The following is a 19,547-nucleotide window of genomic DNA, read 5'->3' as shown; positions in this document are numbered from 1 at the left end:
CTCAATCTTCTAGGTCCCAAGGGCTGCGCATGGCACCCGGAATAAGCGGCCTGGAGGGGTTTGCAAACCAGGAGGCCTTGCTGCAGACCCCGCACCCGGGTTGGGGGAACAGCATTTCGGGCCTTGGTACCCGGAGTGTAGGAGCGGGAAGAAGAAAGGAATCTCTCCTGACTCCCAAATTCCATGAACTGATTCGGCCCGGCACAGAGCAGGTTCCCGTTTTTGCACTGCCTCAGGGGACTGCTTACAGAGACCCCATGCAGTGATCCCGTGACCCCTGTTGCTAGACATCCAGCGGCTTCTGGTCCCTAAATGCCAAGGTAGGCGTTTCTTGAGGCCCAGAAACTGTCTAGCCAGGCACAGGTGGCAAACACCAGCACAGTCTCAGCACCTCGGGACCTTAGGCTCTGCCTCGCGCAACGTCTGCGCCCCATTCCATGCCTGATAACAAACCCTGAACCCCGTACACGCTGGAAATTTTCCCCAGAGCGTCTAAGAGGCTTCGCCTGCTGGAGGGCCCGAGACGCAAAGGAGAGGCTCAGGGAGGAACTTGGGATCCTACAGACACGCAACCACTTCTGGGGTTAAGCGAGGAAGACATTTCCTAAATGCCCTGAACCCTCCATTTGCCTGGTAGGCCACCTCCAAACTCAAAGTCGCTAAACACCAGAAAAGCTGGTGACCACCGAAACCCAGCTCTGTAAAGAAGAAAAACCCAGACGTAGTTGGGTGCTAGTACTGAAGACCAAGTGCGCATAGAAAACCGCAGACCCTGCGGAGGCCCAGGGCGGGAGGATGCGGGCAGGGGTCAGCGACTCAGGCAGCAGCCGCCGAGCCCCCAGCGGTTTAGCTCCTCAGCCGGGAGGCTCCCCGCGCAGCCCCTGGATGAAGAGAAACGCCTGGCGCTCCCGGGTGCGCGGTTCCCGTTCCCAGGCAGCTCGGCGGGCTTTCGGCTCCCAGCCCCGAGCCTTCGCGGTCTGATTTGGGAGGCCTGCGCCCTGCCATTTGCATATTCCCGGGAACACTGGAAGGCCTGTAATTTTCTTTTTAAAATCGTTGGGCAGGGTTTAGGGCCAATGCTTCCAAAACCCCGCCGAGTTGATGTCCTTAAAGTCTCCCTTAAGAGAAGGGGACTGGCCTATTCTTCTGACTTTTTTAGAAAAGGTGACTCCTGGGGCTGCATATTCAACAGGGGGGAAAGCTGATTGTGAACCAGGCTGTGGGGGAGGGAGGGGAGAGTAGAGGGGGATGAGGCGCGGGGTGGGGGGAGAAAGAGCGAGGGCAAGTCATCTCTGGAATTCAATTGTTTAAAAAAATCATTTATAATTAAAGGGACAAAATAAAATACGATCGTCTCATGCATATTTAATCATTCACACTTCCAGCTTTGAAACCATTTTCCCTGCGTGAATTTTCTCACTAATTTAAACCCTGAAGTCCACCGCTGTTTGCTAAAACATCTGGACAATGCAGCTTTCAAACTTGTTTAAATTCGAATAAGCTTAAAGGAGCCCCGTGGCAGGTTAAAAAAAAAAAGAAATAGCAAAAGCAACTCCAGTGAAACTTCGGTGTGGGTTTAAAATACTGAGTTGAGGTTAAAGTCATCTTCAGCAGAAATGCAAATATGTGCATTTTGATTTAGCCTAATTAAGCCGGTGTTATGTGCAAACACATTCCCTCTCTACACTCAGGCTTGGGTTTAATAGAGCAAATTAATTCCCCTCGCTGGGGTATGTTTTTGCTATAACACCCACCCCCACTCCCTCCCCCAACCACTGAAAATTTCCCACGAAGTAAAACGCGTCCGGGCTCCAGATCTCGGCTGCAAAATGGAGCCGTCAGCACCGCAGCCAAGCCCGAACCCACATCGTTGGCCGGCCTCCGGCGCAGGGCGTTGATTCTTCCTCATTAGGGATTCAGATGCATCCTGACTTTTCATTTTGAGATGAAGTATGCGGGATTAAAACGAGAAAATAAAACCCCAAAAATATTTTTGTAGCTGCTCGGACTCTTGCATCTAAGCTGGGAAAAGTGCTAAAGCGACGACAAGCCTGATGGAGTCCACAACGGCCTCGTTATCTAGGCAAATGGCCTCGAACTTCTGAAGGCCACTTGTCCAAAAAGAGGCCCGTTGTGAGGGGGAGGGATCCTTTCAGGGGCTCCCCTCGCTTCCCCCAAGTGGCTGTGGCGCTCCCTCCTCCCCCTCCGCCCACTCTGCAATCTCCGACTCTGCAAAGTGCAGGCTTGAAATTCAGGACAAGTGTGACACCTACCTGTGAAAGGGGGAAACCGTCCCCTCGCCCGTCCCGCTCGACCCCAGCCCCGTAGCTGAGCGGACACTCCTGCGCCGCCCGCCACCCGCACCGTCTGGGATGGAACGTTCATAATTTAATCAAATCCAAAGAGATCAATGCCCAAATTTGAAGGGGCAGAGAAGAAGACGGTGACTTGGGAAAGCCTTCCTCTTGGCATCCTTGAATACTCCCCCCCGTTAGCCCGAAGCACCCTTGAAATAGTAATAAGGGCTAAATCCGGCATAAAATCGAACTCATTAGCAAAGTTCACCAGCTGATTACTTTGCATAAAACACGACACTGATTGGAAGTAATTAGGTTAAGCGATGGCGCTCGGGTGGTGCGTGTCCCTAACTGGCTTTGCCATCTTTTCTCCCTTCTGGGCACACACTTGGGTCTCTCTTCTCCTTCCTCCAGGGTCCAGTCTCTCTCAAACAGCCCGCATCAGTGATCTAGATCTGCTTTCTGGGCAGGGCCAGGTTCCCCCGGGCTTGCAACCTAATTATGTTTTTCCCCTGGCACACTTGAAGGTCTGTGGAACCTTTCAATCCCCACTTTGAAAAAAGTTGCAGTTTGCACCTTTTGACCAAGGCAATGGACAGTTTATTGAGGCTTCTAAAAAGTAATGAGTGGCTCTCATTATGTTAAAATCTCTTTTAATTAAATATTTTGCATTTTACAAAGGCGCCTGCAGTTTCTTTCACTTTTTAAATCTAAGAGTATAACCTGTTTCCTTTCTGTAATAATACTTTAGCTCATACCCAGCAGAATCAATAGGTGTAAAAAATTAAATTAAACTTGTATTTTTAAACTATGAAACAGTTTTGGGGAAACACAAATGTATATATTTATATTACAAAAAAAAAACATTAAATGCCTGTACAGGTGTCTTGATTTCATAATTTACTTCAAAGATAATGAATTATCAATTTAAATACAAAAATGCTACATTAAATATACAGAATAAGATTTAATACAAATCCTTTTTTTTCTTTTCGGTTGGTTAAGACTTTTGTGTGTGTGTGTGGAGATGTTTACATTTTTATGCCATCCATCTCCATAAACTATAAACTTTTGAATAGGAGGGGTAGTTTATTTTTTTTCTCTCTCTTTCTCAGTGATGGAAAAATAACTGCCAAGGCCATGTTTTTAATAAATTAGAAAAGTCCGGGACCGACGCAGCCCGCGTTAAATGTCGGACATACCTTTCTTCAATTCATAGGGAGAGTCTTTGCACAGGTCTAGCTGAGACTGGCTCCGCAACATTTTCGGGTCTTTAGACAAAGCGTCCGCTCGGTTCAACACGGTCTGGTTTAATCCATTGAAATGAGACCCCGGACCGGTTGTGGGCCCTGGCCCGGGCCCTGGGTGGCCATGAAGGTGTCCGAAGGAGCCATAGTTCGTGTAGCCGGGATAGAAGGGCGCGGTGTAGTAGAGAGGCCGGGACAGCACCGTCCCGCCTGGAAAAGGACACTGCGCCGAGGGCGAGCGCGATGGCGCCGGGGTCGGCGACGCACGGCTGCCTCCTAGGGCTTGCCCAGCTATGGGCCCGGGACACGGTGGGCATGGAGAGCCCTCGCTCCCGCCACCCCCGTCCTTGACCTTGTCCGAGGATGTGGCGATCTCTGCCAGAGACCACAATTTGGGCTTGGCGAGCACCGCCGGAGGCGGCGGCGGAGGCGGCGAATGGATAACCGAGGGCCCGCCGGGACCCGGGGGCAGCTCTCCCGCGGCTGGATGCGGGCCCGGCGCCGGCGCGCCCGCGGGGTAGTGAGGGGCCGGGTCCTCCGCCAGCCGCGCCGCCGCTGGCCCAGCCGGGGAGGGCCCGCCGGTGCGGGGGGCGCCCTGCAACGCGTCGAGGCGGCCCTCCGAGGGCGGCTCCTTAAAATCCGAGTCGCTGAGGCTGCCCTCGGTCTCCTTGCTGGCAGGGGTGGGTGGTCCCTGAAGCCGTTCGCAGCCCGAAGCCGCCTTCTGCTCAGCTCCTCCTGCGGGTGAAACCCAGGCTGTCAGAGGCGCAGTGGCCGCGCGGCGGGACTCGGTTCCCGCCCGCAAAGGTAGAGACCTCTGCTCCCAACCTCCAGGCCCCGTGCGCGCCCCCTCTAGGTCTCTCTTTTCCTTTTTACTCCCGCCCAACACGCCCGTTCCCGTGTCCACCAACCTGCTTCGGGGCCTTCGGGGTCGCCCTTGTCCTCGGGCTTCTGGGGCTCGTCCTCGTCGTTCTTCTCCAGGTCAATGTTCTCCTCCTCTTCTTCGTCCTCGCTGCGGTTCCGCGGCGTCCACGTCATTTTATTCTCTTTCTTGAGGCGCCGGCGCGCGTTGGCGAACCAGGTGGACACTTGGGTGAGGGTCATCTTGGTGATGATGGCCAGCATGATCTTCTCGCCCTTGGTGGGGTAGGGGTTCTTGCGATGCTCGTTGAGCCAGGCCTTGAGCGTAGCCGTGGCGTCCCTTGTGGCGTTCTTCCGGTACGCTGGATCCCCGTAAGGGTACGAGCCCAGGGGCGCCGCGTAGGGATGGTACCCCAAGGAGCCCGCCATACCGGGTGTGTGGTCGTAGGGAGAGCCCTGCGGTGGAGACGCAGAGAGGTGAGTGTGGGCCTTGGTCTCCACTGCCATCGGAACGACCGAAGCACCCTTTTCCCTGCGCTCCCCGGGGTCTGTGGGTGGACGAGGCCCGCACTCCAGCTTCCTCTGGGGCAAGGCTGGCGGGGTTCAGACCTAGGAGCAACTCCTCCCCCTCCTCAGAAGGCAGCGGGGACCTTAATTCCTGGGTCAGGTCCTTCTGGGGCCCCTGAAGCTGTCCCGGCCTCGGTGCCTCCCATAGGCCCCCATCTGCCCCGGCACGTCCGTACCCCGTGAGCAGATCTGGCCAGGGCAGCCCGGCCTCCATCCAGATAGAGGCCTGGGCAACTGAGGCGACTCCGCGGTCCGCGCGGGAGCGGCCGCACGTTGGGCGCAAGGGGGGAAAACAAGGGAAGTAAAGGCTCTTGCTCTTTTTTTTTTTTTTTTTCAACACGCTAACAAATGCAAACAAAAAGCTGAGCCATGCCCAGGCACTCCCACCCTCCAAAATACTACCCCAGACCGAAGTTACAACCCGGCCGAAAAATCCCGGATGCACCGCAGCTCGACCGACTTTTCTGAAATTTAATACCCGCAAATCGGATTGCGAAGATAGGATTACGGATTTGCAACATTTTGGAGGACTAATTAAAGGCTAGGCCAAACACATTTACATTGACTTAGCACGCTTCTGCTCAAATTTCGGGTCTATTTCTTTTGAACTACTTTTCCAAAATGGCAAAACCAAAAATATAAAATTTGCAGGGCAGCCCGGAGCTTACGTTTACACCAAATGCTGCTCTTTAATTGCAGCTACCTCTCCCCACAGAACCCCTTCCCGCAAGCTCAGCGATCCGAGCAAGACGCGGCTCTCTTTTCTGAGCAACTCTTGAGTCCGAGGCCTGGGCGAAGCCGGGGGAGACAATCGCCCAAGTTTGAAGGGGTCGCGAAGCTTGGCGGGGGAGGTCGGTGTTGGCGCCTAGGCCCGTGTCCCCCTCCGCCCCCGTCCTCCCGCCGGGCCCCTGCTGCCCCTCGCCAGCCGCGGATCCCGCTCACTTACCACGTACGAGGAGAAGGCGGCGGCGGCTGCGGCCGCGGGGTCGGCGCCGTACTGGAGGTGCGAGTTGTAGCCCGGCGAGGGCGCCGTGAAGGCAGTCGAGCCAGCGTAGGGCGAGAACGCGGAGCCCGAAGAAGAGCGGCCGAGCTCATCCGTGCGGGGCCCCGAAATGACGCTGGTGCTGTACGCCGGGCACGAGTAGAGCGCCAGCGAGGCGGACGGCTGGTACAAGTAGCCCTGCGGATAGGACATGGCCACACACGGGCATGGGGCGCGCCGCGCCGCGGCCGCCAACGAGCCGGGCGGCGCCCTGCGAGGGCGAGCGGGCGGGCACCTGGCCTCTGGCTGCCCTGGGCCGCCGCTCTTCTGGCCCCGGCTCCGGGGCTCCGGCCCGCGGCGCCTCCTGGTTGGCTTCCCGCGCGCCTCCGGCTGCGACCGCCGCGCCCGCTCCTCTGCGCGCCTCGCTCGCCCCAGCTGGGCTTTTTTCCCCTCCCCTCCCTTGCTGCTTTCTCTTTTTTCCCCTCGCTCTTTGCACCGGGGGGCTCTGCTTTTGGCTTTGCAAAGGTCCTGCCAAGATGCTAAGTTGGAAATTGAGGATTCTGACGCCTTGTGCGCGCCCGAAGCTCCTCCTTCCCGGGGTGTAGTCGGTGGGAGGACTGGCAGGAGCTTCTGGGCGGCCGCAGCCAACCCGGCCGCCAGGCGCGCCTCGCCCTCTCCCTCTTCCTCCCCGGCTCCCTCTCCCGCTCGCTGGCGTTCCTCTCGCCCCTCCCTAGCGCCCGCCTCCCCTCCGCGGCCCCCCTCTCACCCCTCCTCTTTGCCTCCCCTTTTCCCCTCCCCGGTCTCTCCCTCTCTCTCGCTTTCTCTCAGACTCTCGAGCGCCGGCCCCAGGATGACAATCACATCCCAGGAGCGCCGATCTCTTCCAACTTTCCTCTTCTGCTAACTTGGGGCGGAGTGGCAGTCCCGCCGCACGGCCGGCCCTGCAGCGGGTCCCGCCGCCCCGAAGCACAAAGGGAACAAGGCCGCGGACTGTGCGCCGGCGAACGCTCTGCGCTCTCCTAGCCACAGTAGATTGCGGACTTAGCGGATTTCTTGTTCTCCGGCAGGCTGGGCTCCGAGGCCGTTCGTTGCCCACCGCTCTCTGGCGTCTTCCCCAAGCCAGGGAGGCCGAGAGCCAGCTGGAGATCCCGAATGAAAGTCTCTGGGAGAGCCGATGGATGGCCCGCGCCCAGGGCGCAGGAAGTCCGGGATGACTGCCCCTCTGCGCCGGCAGCAGCAGGTGGGCGAGAGACAGGCCTCAGACGTCTGCACGTCTCCGGCTAGCCTTCCTTCTACCGACACGCCGCCGGACGGCGAGGGAAAAGACACTGGTTCCTGGAATTACCGGGGTAGCCTTTTTCTAGAGTATGGGTGGTGGGCAAGAACTGCCAGAGAATCAGCTACACCCGAGGAGGTCTCGGGACCGTCCCCAGCTCCACTCCCACGCCTCTCCGCCTCTTTCTCCCGGCTTTCCAATCGCACGCAGCTCGCACCGCCAAGTCGGTGGTGGTGGAGGGAGCAGGTCCCCTTCCCTTTTGTTCAACTAAGTCGCCTTCCCCTTCGCACGCACTCTCGCACCCGCCCACGCTCCACTGCAAACACTGGGCAGAGCAGTGCCCAACCCAACCACTGTTTGTTCAGCGAGGCGCTGGCGAGGCAAACACACACAACTGAGTCAGAGGCAGAGCCCTTGCCCACGACGGCCACACAGTTAGAATACAAAACAGACCCTCTCCTCTCCTCTCCACCTCCCGCCGCCACAAGCCACGGAAGCACTCGAACTCTGGGACAGACAGGGGCGCTGGTGAACCAGGACAGAGGATGGCACAGGTTTGGGCACGCCGCGGAAGCTCGGGATTTCGGAAACTTCGCATAATGGGGCCACACGCAAGCCCAAGCATAACTATATACAAAGTTTCTCGCATTGACTTTGACGGGCGAGACGTACTTTATTTCGCGAGCTCACACTAACCCACCCGCCGCACCGGCACCCGCTCGGCAGTGCGCCCTCGTGCACGCGCCTTGGCTCCTCCCCTCCGTCCGCTCCCCTCCCCCAGACACCGCCCACCAAGAGGACTGACCGGTTCAGACTACATTCTCCGAGAACCCCTGGGTCCGCCCAGCCCAGTGCCTGACACCTCCTTCACCTATGATTGGGCCCTGGCCTCTCTGGGCTCCGCCCCCTGGTGACGTAAGCCCGCTTTCCTCCTAGTCTCGGCGCCAAAGGGGCGGGGTGAGGCGGGGCCTCGATCGCGCTATTGTCATGGAGACGGGAAGCTGGCGGCAGCGGCAGCGGGGACAGCTGGGCCGAGGTGGCTTCCAGCCGGCCAATGCCTAAGCGAGGCGGAACGCCCCGGGCGGCCCGAGCCTGGGGCAGCGCGGAGCCGACCAGTGGTGGCCTCGCCGGCGGCCTCTTCCCGGGCTCGCGGTGGGCCTGAGTCTTCGCCGGGAGCTCCCGGGAGCAGCGTCCCCGCCCTGCTCCCCTCGCTCCCGCCTCTTGCGGCCCCACGGCCCCTCAGCGCCCGCCCCCGGCTCCGCCCGCCGCAGCGGCAGCCCCTGGCGCTAACGGTCGGTAACGGCCCGCGCGCGCCGCCCGCCGGGGGCTCGCGCCAGCCACGAGGGAGCGTCCGCGGCCCGCGCGCCCGCGCGGCGGAGGAGAGGTGAGCCCCCGCCCCGGCCAGGCCCCCTGGCCGTGCAGTCCGCCCCTCGAGCCGCGTCCCCTGGTGGACCGGACGGACGCGGCGGTGCCCCGCGCGCGACCAGACGTCCCGTGGGCAAGGGCCTGGGCCTCGGGCCGCGTAGGCGCCGAACGAACCTCTCTGGGTGTCGGCGTTCCGCGGGGGGCGCGCGTGGGCGTGGCCCCTCAGTCCACGCGTGGCCCCTAAGTCGCCGCGGCTCTCGTCCGGGACGCGGCTTTCCGGAGTAGAGCCCTGGAGGTTTGTGCCACCGAGAACCCGAGTCTGTGACACAGACATCGTCATTACATCATCCTGCCACTCCGGCCGTCCCGCTCTTTCTCCCCCCATCCCCGCCCCGTGGCTTGTTTGTTAGTTGGTTTTTTCATTTTTTTAACCCCATTTTCTTGTACTGTCTTATTTTTGGTGTCAAGGACTGGAGAGACTCCTGCAAGATATTGAGGCATTTAGAATGTATGGTTCTGTTGCCGTGGTTGTCACCTCCGCTCTATGTCAAATTTAAGACTCATTTCTTAAGGATGTCTCTATTTTCTGCTTTATTTGCACATTGATGGCTCTGCTGCTCAGCTGGCAACGGCCACCCGGCGTCTGAGATAGAATTGTCTTAATATGAGAAAGGGAAGGGCGGATCATGATTAGCAGGCAGACTGCATGCAGGTAGCGTCTGGCGGGTTTTCTCCGTTTTTATATGAAAGCGTTCATTTTTTTTGCTGGTAAACACGAGCTTTTAACTTTTTGTCTGGATAGTCGAGACCATTTGTTTCGCTGTTCCCTCCTTCTTACTTCCTATTTATCGGCTTTTCCGTTTGGAAAGCTGCATACTTGGTAGCGGTAGTTTAATTGGTGCCTTGACTCTGAAGCTTTCTCTTCCAGCAGAGGTGGGATCTGTATCCCTCCCATCCCAGGTTACCAAGAAGACTTTTTCTCCCCTTGCTTTCTGTTGCATTTGTATCTTTCCAAACATTTAAACTTACACTAGGGATAAGTTTGCTCGGGTTGTTTTTAACGTAGGACTATTAAATATTCTCATTTTAAAACTTCCTAAAGGTTTATTGGTTTGTCATGTCTGCACGGATCCAGTTTCGCATAACTCTTAAAATTTAAAGCTTTAAAGTAGGATTCGCAGTTGTATTGCCAAGACATGGCCCTAGAGCTTGTTCTTCAAGTTTTGGCTGTACAGTTGTCATTGTTTCAGTCAAGTGCAAAAGAGGTTATTCCTGTTTATTTAGTGTAATAGCTATTTACAGTTAAAACTTTAAAGACTCATAAAAGTAGGTCTGCTGTATTTTAAAGATCTCATCATTCTTGTGGGAGAGACACAACACCAACACTAGGAAAGGCAACAGATTGCTTCTGTCATATCGCTTTGCTGTTTTGGAGTGTACTTAAAGGATTATGATTGATAAGGCTGTCTTGCCAGAGAATGTTGACACAGGTGTGCATCGTTATCTTAATTAAGATCCTGAGAAAATGTTGTCTATAAATGGTGACATAAGAAGGGCGGCATATTTTTGTACAGTTTTGCTTTTGGAGAATTTAATTGCACTTGAAACCTGTCTTTGAGCTTCCAGATTTTGTGAGCACTTTGGCAACAGAAGTTTTAGAGAGAAATGATAGTTTAATGTTAAGTGTTCTGGCATGGACTAATACTACTTGTGGCTCTTTGGTAATGCCTGTGTCGGTTTCTTTGTGCTCTATCTTTGTGGAATAATGGTTTCTAATTTTGAAAGAAAAGCATAAAATAGAGCAGTATTTTATTAAGCAAACACTTTATTAGTGTTCAGAATAAATCTGTAGAGGAAGGCATGCTTAATGTGCAGGAGCAGGAATGTAATAAGAGGTAAATATATGAGAAATTTGTGCCATTTCGTTTTTGTGGAAAAGAAGCAGTCTCCTGGGGTGCCTTAATGATCTGAAACAATTTCTTTTTCATATCAAGTACTTAGCTACAATGTTTATGGAATGCCTTGTTTTTATTTATAAAAATAGAAGAAAACTGTTTTATTTCTTCCAAAATATTGTTCTGTGCATTTGAATTGATGAGTAAGTGAAGATAGTGCATTTAGTCTCTTACTCGTTTAAGGATCTGAGTCATAACCTGGGTGACCACTAAAACAGTATTACTGTTCTTCACTCCAAATCTTGGAATGCAAAAACACTGGCAAGATGGATGCTGTTGATTATATTACCCTTGGCTTACCCAGCACCTAATACCTTTTAACATAAGTATTGCATTAAGATTTTCCCCTCTCTTTGTAGCTCATGATTTCCTGGAAGCTGGCTATCAGTGTGTATGTAAGAAGTGTGTATGTTTTTCTTTAATATTAAAACTCACTGTAGAAAGAGGAAATGAAAGTGGAGGAGACCATAGGCATATGATCGGAAAAGCCAGGTGTAGTCACAGCTCATTCTTGACTCCAAGGATAATTAGCTGGTTAGAATTACATAGTAAACTAAAAGAAAGACTTATGTAGATTTGTTTGCTAAAACTAAAACAAGACCATTAATTTTGAGATAATTGCTTTATTTATCTCCCATAGCACCCCCAATCAAAAAATTTTTTCCCCTCTGGCAGCTATGATGAGCATTCTTATGGTGTTATCCATGTGTTATTTTCAAATTTGATATATTGCATTAAAAGAGATGAAATAGGAATATGAACTAATTGTCCATTTTAACGAATAACTCAATAATTATTACTATATGTGTACATTCTAGAAATCTTAGGAAAAAATGTTCTTTAGTTGATAACAGGAAAGTAAATTAAATCATGTAATCCTGAGTGAATTAAATATGCTCTTCACAATAGATTATGAACATAGCATCATACTTTGGAATAATGTTTTAACTTTGGGATAGTACAGCCTGTTTGGAGTGGTAGTATCTCATTATCTTTGTGTATTTCTCTTCAATATCTCTTTTGTGTTGACTCCTGTATTTTAACATCTTTTTGGTATATTTGTTAGCTGTTTATAGGGAATAATTTTTCTTAATAGAATAGCAGCTGGTGCAACTCTAAGAACATGTCAAATCTAGGAATTCTTTTTTCCTTTTTCAATAATGACTGGTTTGCTTTCATAGCACTACTCCGAAGTGTGATGCTGAAGACTTATTTCTGCATAAATCTGCAGTGTTTTTATAGCTGTAGTATACCTAAACACCAATTTAGCTTAGCAAATTAACTTAGATGCTTCAAAATTGAAAACCAGTATATTCTAATGTACTTTGAGTTTAAGTCTTTATTAGTAAGCATGCACTTAACATTTGTTCGGGAGAAGAGAATGTAATTTTCTCCTGCAGTTGTCATTTCCGTAATCCGTTTTTCTAGTCTTTTCTCAGGCTAATGATATTCCACACCTTGATACAGCTTTTATTTGTTTATTTGCCATAATATGGAGTGATACCTTGGAGAAAATTGGATATTTGAATCTAATATCCCAAAAGTATTACTTAGTTTTCTGTGTTTCCTTAAACAGAATCATTTCCATTTTCTGTGCAGGTGATAAGTGTGATGCTTCCGTAATACATTTGGATGTTGTCAGCTAAGTTCACTTCTGAACTAAGGGGTTCCTCCAAATGTTGGCTGAAATTTGTCCTTGCACATCCCAAGGCTCGTCTGCAAGTGAGTGTCTGCACACAGTTTGCTTGTACGTGGAGTCAATCCAAAATAGCATCAATGTTGGTTTTACCAAAGTATTTGTATTGATAATAGAGGCTAAGTACAAAATGTAGAGAATGTCAGTTACTTGAGGCTTTGATCATTAAAAATTTTTATTAATTCATTAAACAAGAGTACCGTAAATAGAAAAATTTTAGATTCATGAAATAAAACTGAATAATTTATTTTTACTTACTATTTATCATGGAATTACTTTGAATAATTTATTTTTAATGGTATAATTGGACAGTAAAATTTATAAACTCAGTGCTTTTCATAAAAATCAAAGTGAAGGTTGTGATATTTTATACAAATAGAATTATTATTTAAGAGAAATAACCTGTTTATGCCTAATTAGAGTTTTTAATCATTTCAATTACCTAGTTCCTTTAAGAACAAATTTAGTGGGAATATCAGTTCCAGTCAGGGGTACCAAACTTTTTTAGTGACAGAGTACACACAGGTATGTAAAACTTGTCATTTCTCATCAAATAGAGACTGCTGAATATAGGCAGATAAGAAAAGCTATGAGAAAGAATTGTTTTGCAGAATATTTGTCTAGTGGTCAGATCTAGGAACTGAATTTATTGACTCAGAACACTTTATTAAGTAAAAATAAATGGCTTCTTATAATTGAAAAAATAAAAAGTTAATTTTACAGAAGGCAGTAGTTAATATAGCCTCCAGTAAAATAAATGTTTCTCTGAATACTTTCCGAGGCATTACAGTGATTTTTAACTAATATGAAGTGATATATAATAATTTTAAAATAACATCCTTGTGTTTTCCTGTTACTGATTGCTAATGGAAATTGGGTTTCATGTATGACTGAGAGCTAAAGCATTACAGTGAGTTGGAAAACACAACACAAATATAAAGAAAGTGTTAGGCGGTGAGCAATCTGATTCCTTTTTGTTTGCCTTTAAGCTTAGTTTTTTGTTTTACTTTGTTTTAGACCATGTATAAAATTGTTGAATTTAAAACATAAGAGGATTGAGTGATTTTTTTTTTCCTCCTAAGGGTAAATGTAGGGAAAATCTAAACACATACGCAGATTGGTTGAGTTTTATATCTGTTATCGGCCATATTTATTAAGATTCATATTTCATGTATATTAAAGGTATTCAAATGTATTAAAATTCTTATATTCTTTCTATGTAAAATAGATGTAGGGGGTTCCCACTCTTGAAAATATGAAGAAAACATGTCCTTTCAGCAGTAATGGGTTTTGGTTGATTAATTGAGAAGGTTGTATTAAACGTTCTCTAGTGGAAATGGCTAAAGAGCATGCTTTTTGAGAAATGTATCATCTAGGAATAAAATCAATTGGAGTATTGGTAATTAAATTGTAATTCCATGAAGGAAGGAAGTGGTGCAAAAGATGAAGCTAACTATTCCTGTTTTTCTCTTTAAGAGTCTACAATTCATAATGGAGCTACTGTACTGGCTATTGGAAGGAGGAGATTCTGAAGATAAGGAGGTAATGTTATCTCTTTTAAAAGAATACTTTCCTCTGTAATCCTGAACCTTTATTACATGTAAGAACTTTGTGCAGTAGACAGCAATTTCTTTAAATTTGGTATATGGAAACAATTTTATTTTCCTCTGCTGAGTTTTTGAGCCTGCCTCTTCTAGTGCTATGGACTGCATTGGTAGAGCTGAGAAATATCATTTAGCCATACTCAGCACCCTTAAAATAGCTTCTTTCTGAGAATTAGATCTGCGAAGGTGTCCTGCACAGTTCTTGTAGATGTCATTTTAGTTTGTGGTTGACGTGCATGCATTTAGCATGTTGCTTAACCGTCCTCATTCGCCTCCCAGTTCTTTGTTGCCTTCATTTTGGGGGAAATGTGTTTTCTGCTGGATGATTTACTGCCAGACATGACCAAACTCTGAGTAGAAGACTTGGTGGTTGGCAACTGGTTCCAGTGCTCTGCTGAGAAGTTAGCTGGGCCCAGCGTGGGGCACTGTAGTGTCCTGGAGGCCAGGAGCTCCTGCACAGGGGTCTTTTCCTAGTTCAGACCCTTAGGTGCCTTTCCATTTTTCATGTAATCTTTTCCTAGGTTGGCTTCCTGCTTGCTTTGCAGCTGTTGCAGGGATTCATATGGAATGGAGGGCTCTCTTTTATTGTGGATTATTTCTTTGATAATTTGCCCATGTACTTTTTCATTTTCAAAAACCTAATGGTGTTTAAGAAGCAAAGGTTCAATTTGTATCTATGAGAAAAGATTCAATCCTCTGATGCTATGTAGCCACACTGAATATGCAGGCTAAATTAAAAACAGAGAAAAACCTTTTTATAATAGACCAATTACTATATCTAGGAATGTTTATACAGGCTGAAATTTTGTAATGGTATTTATATCTGTTTTCCTTTTTAGGGGAAATAATATACTTTTCTAGGCATCAAAAATATCTGCCCCTTTCACTAATGTTGACATACCACCTTCCCCCAACCCCCAACGCTAAATTTGACTGGCTTAAAAAAATCTGCCCCCTGAACTATATCTGGGGAGGAATATTATTAATAAAACAATGAAGGACTTCATGGTGTCTAGTTATATAATTAGGAAATTGCTTAGAAACATGGCTAAAACCAGTTTCTTTCATTAAAAGAACTAGTGTACATTTAAAAACAAAAACCTTCAGGAAAAAGACTCTTTAATCTTTAAGTCAAATAGTATTTTTGGTTAACACAGCAGGAAGGGGAAATATAACAATTTCAGATTCTTTTTATTCATGCCTAAGTAGAGGTTATAAGCAGCTAAGGAAGCGATTAAAATGTAGTCTAGTAAAAAATGGTGATATCAAAGTGATTACTTGGAAAGCAGTTTACATTTGCAAAAAAATTCAGTATTATGACCTTCACCAACTTTTACCCATCATATACTTGAGTTGTTATGGGATAGCTTGTGTATGGAATGCAAGGGTATTTTTGAATTAACTAGGTCTTGCTGGTCATCTTAAAATATGTTGCAATATTACAAAGTTGAAATGTAATATTTTTTAATAGAAGGAAAATATAAATTTAATATCTGAGCAATTGAGACCTTTAAACTTACTTTAAAAGTATGATGTTGACATATATGATACTGTTTTGTCTTTGCTATATTAACAGAATTAGAGGGGTGTTCTACAATTCAGATATCTTATATATTAATTCCAAATTTTATTCTCTATAATGGACTTTTAAAATAAAAGGTGTATGTGCTTCAGAGGGCAAAATTTGAATCAGCTAATTTACTAAGCATCAGATTATAGAAAAGCAGCCTTGATTAATTTGGGACTGTGAAAGGGGGCAGGTAAAACTGTTTTCAGCTGAAATTTACTAATGCAGCAACCATTTAAATTAAATGTTTGTTAACATAATAATGATGGCATTTTCTCCTCCCCCTCCTCGTGGTTTTGTCCAACTAGATGTTACAGTGGCAGTTGCACTGACTGTTAAGTGTTTAAATGATGACACCATTATGTGAAGTGATTTTGAAATGAGAGATTCCAGCCAAGAATTACATCTGCTCCCATCTCCTTCAAATCATACTCTCTGGCAGTACGGATTATGATTGATTTGTTTGTGACAGATTGCAGGAAACAGTCATTGATTTTTCAATATTTTACCTTAAAATTATTTACAGTTGTAACCATGGGGAGGTATTTCCATGGGCTGTCAGCCCCTGAAAGACTAGGATAATATTCCCTGCTCTCTGACAAGACAAATTACCTGTAATGAGTGCAGTAGCTGAAGGGTATACTTTTATTTTAAAATATGTCAATAACCCCAGTGACTAAACGAATATTGATTTAGCATAATGAAGCCTGAGTAATGTGAAAATGAGCTTTTTCAAGGGGCATGGTAAAGTCTTTCTTTTTAGCTGGTTATAAGAAGCTTTTCATTCTTTTCAGCTAGCTGGTAGGAATATAGAATTTTATAAGCAAACCATCAGGAATGATAGTGTTGTTTCTGATAAGCAACATCCAAATATGTTGACCCTGCTTTTAGTGTTTTTTTTCATTTCTTATTTTCAGTCTTACTTTTAGTCATAGAATAGTTACTGATTTGATGCGGTCTTTAACCGACTTAATATTTTTACAATTTCAATATATTTTGCATTGGAATCTCAAGTAATGAATATTAAAATATATGTACAATCATTTGTAGATGATATCATAATTATATTAAGACATTTCAAATGGGCTATTGTAGTATTTAATGTGCTGTATTTTATGGTAGAATAATTTTCAGTCTCTGGACATCAGATTGCTTTCAGTGGGAATGAAGATTAATTTACTTCAGTCCTGATTTTTTAGGCATCATTGCATGTTTTCATTTTTGTCAGACTTTTACCCCCTTTTAATATAATTCTCAACTTTTTATGGGTTTATTTCCCAATACATAAAATCCTTCAAAACAAGAATAATAAATTTTATATTTTTTATAAAAATAAATTTATTTTTAGTCCATCAGGGTATCTAAAGACTTTATGCCTAGGTATCTCCATATCTAACTCGATAAGGAAGGAAAATAGGATAAACAATGCTGGTAATATGTAGCAGAAAAGTATTTGAACAAGATGTCAAACTGATATTTCATGGAAACCAAACTCATTTTATGGTAACTAATAGTAATCTTATTTAAATCAATAGTAAAACCTGTTTAGAAATTAAAAATGAGTTTTGATTTAAAGAAAATTCAGATGACTCATTGTGAGTGCTAGTTCTCTTGTAGGATGCCACTGGAAATGTTAAAATGAAAAATACAAGTATATCTTTTGATGGAAAAAAGGATAGTCTCTAGAACACAAAATTATTGTTTTATTTTTTTTCTCAGGAGTTTGCCTAAGGGTGTGACAGATGATCTCTGTCACTTAGTTGTGTCCTGTAATAAACTGGATGCTTTATAAAATACTAGACCTGTGATTTCATATGCTGTAATATTTCATTTCTCCATCTCGCCTCCAAATTATTTCCCCTTTTCTTTAAAAGGACCTTTGAAATATAGAAATATGAGGGATCATCATATGTGAAACTAGTAGCCCAAATTCATCAACCATTAATTTGATTTACAGTTTTTTAAGTCAACATGGTAACCATAGAATTACTTACGCTTTCCAGGAAAAAAAAAAAAAAAAAAGATACAAATTTTTTTCCTCAATAGTTTCTTAATAAAGTTAGATATGGAAAATAAAGCATAAACACAAATGTATGCTAAGAAAAACACCTATATTATTGTTTAGTTTATTTTGGAGTACAATCATAAATGTATTATAGTCACCATCTCCTGACCCCTCTTTAATTTTCAGCTAAACTAAGCATGTGTGTTTGTGTGTTCATTTTATAGTTCATATGTAGAACTATGTGAATTAAATTTAAGAAACATGTAAAGTAGAGGAAATAGTTTTCTGGGGAAATTTTTCCTTTTTGGATATTATGCCCTTTTCCATTGCTTTTCTCTGCTTGAAAGCAAAAAAAGTACCCTGCCCCGTTCTCCTTTAGGGAAAAACTATTCCTATAAAGTATTTTTAAATCATGTAAGTCATTGCCTAGGGTTAGCTAAACATTTGTTTTTAAAAAGGAGAAAATGCCCCTGCTTTAAGATTGTCTTGTATTTGTATCTATTAAGATAAACAGTTTGATTTGATATGGTACATACCAATCTACTTAGTTAATTTTTTTCCAGAATTCGTTTTACTGTGTTTAGTCTGACCTTTTATGATAACTTAATATGGGAACAAATTAGCATATAATTCTATTTTCCATGTGACCTCAACCAGTTGCAGAATTGTACCACCACTTTTGGGGGGCAATTTGATAGTTTATGTAGACTATAGCATTAATTGTTCCCAAATGTTCAGTGCATCCTGGCTAACGTGTTATTGAAGGTGTTTTCACGTAAGCAGTTAGAGGAAGCACTTCACCCCTATGACTAAGTTATTAAAATACCTCCTAAAGGTAGCATTTTAAATTAGTATACATAATTGATTAGTAATTTGTCTTCTCCCAAGCATAAAACAGCATAGCAGAGTTAAGTGTGACCAGTGAAGTATAAGATATTAAGGATTGATGGTGACAATGATCATGGTAACTAAATGGATTTTTTTTTTTTTTAATTTTAGATTCAGTGATCGGTCTTTGAAATTTCCTGTGATGTGTTTCAATCTAGATGCAAAGGACATGGAAAAATCAAAGTGCTTGAGTGGTTTAAATATGTTTTGGATGTTCCTGTTTATAAACGATAATACTTTTCCAATTAAAATCCTCAGTTGTCATGCAGAAGAAAGTTAAGCTCTACTTGATTGCCAATTTTACTGAAAATGCTTAGTATTTTACAGTATCACTGAATATATTTTGTTTAGCCAAAGTATAGGAAAAATAAAATAAATTGTATAGGTTGACTTTTTTCTAAAAATGTCTTTTTTCTAAAAATGTCTTTATTGGATTGAATGTTTATGCCTGAAAAAAAAAGGTTCAAAAAATTCCTTTTACCATCATAGTCATTCTTTTGACAATCAGTTATTATTAGACTCGATTTAAAATAATTTTCTAATATGACTCTTACATTTATGGGAGGAAAAAGACTTGAAAGATACTCCTGTGTGTATTTTAATTCTCTGTAGTAGTCCCTCTGGAATAGAATGTCTCTTCCTCAAACAAATCTATTGGCTCATTTCATATATGAGAAAAAGTTGCCCTAACTGGCAGAGTTTCATCTCTGTAAAGAAGGCTGACATCCACCTCCTTCACAGAATCCCTGCATCTGGGTAATTGAGTAATGACAGATTACCTTGCCATTGGGAAATACCTTGTTGTGGCCTTTGTAGCAGCTACAGGAAGATGGAAGAATTCTTCTGTACAGACAGGTCTCCAGCCTCTTTGGTGTGGACACTGTGAAGGGGTACATCTGGTGAGAAGGAGTGCTTAGGGAAGGAACTGGGAAGGTCCACAAAGGCTGATGATGACAAAGAATCCAAGGGCTATGATGAATTCTTAAGCTTAGATCTCAGAGTCATAAAGTAAATTTATTAGGCTAGAGAGATTTCCTTTTTTATTTTTGATCTAACTTTATTTTTTCAGATTTATAAGTTCACATGCAGTTGTACAAAATCATACAGAAATCTTTGAACACTACCCAGTTTCTCCTAATAGTAACTTCTTGCAATATACTGTATAGTACAGCATCACAACCTGGATATTGACATTGATGCAGTCAAGATAGAGAGCATTTCTATAACCAGGAGGATCCCT

At 45.3% G+C, this 19,547-nt stretch overlaps 2 protein-coding genes across 2 annotated transcripts; one reads left to right on the top strand and one right to left on the bottom strand.

The window, feature by feature from the left end:
• Positions 1-2,936: 2,936 nt before the first annotated feature.
• On the bottom strand, positions 2,937-6,674 carry IRX5 (iroquois homeobox 5). Its single transcript, XM_001086980.4, has 3 exons — positions 5,916-6,674; positions 4,453-4,858; positions 2,937-4,279 (listed from the first exon to the last, which is right to left on the bottom strand). Exons 1-3 carry the CDS (start codon positions 6,162-6,164, stop codon positions 3,483-3,485), a joined length of 1,452 nt encoding a protein of 483 aa, XP_001086980.2. The 5' UTR covers positions 6,165-6,674; the 3' UTR covers positions 2,937-3,482.
• A 1,503-nt stretch (positions 6,675-8,177) lies between these two features.
• On the top strand, positions 8,178-18,684 carry LOC106995021 (uncharacterized). Its single transcript, XM_028840650.2, is given in 5 exon segments — positions 8,178-8,611; positions 12,147-12,269; positions 13,720-13,785; positions 17,032-17,061; positions 18,419-18,684. Coding segments are annotated over 4 exon segments (309 nt in total). The 5' UTR covers positions 8,178-8,611; positions 12,147-12,179; the 3' UTR covers positions 18,542-18,684.
• Positions 18,685-19,547: the final 863 nt, after the last annotated feature.

Source organism: Macaca mulatta, chromosome 20, assembly GCF_049350105.2.
Source record: "Macaca mulatta isolate MMU2019108-1 chromosome 20, T2T-MMU8v2.0, whole genome shotgun sequence".
Classification (NCBI taxonomy): Eukaryota; Metazoa; Chordata; class Mammalia; order Primates; family Cercopithecidae; genus Macaca; species Macaca mulatta.
Note: the sequence above shows the minus strand (reverse complement) of the source record. Positions and strands in the feature narration are given on the sequence as shown.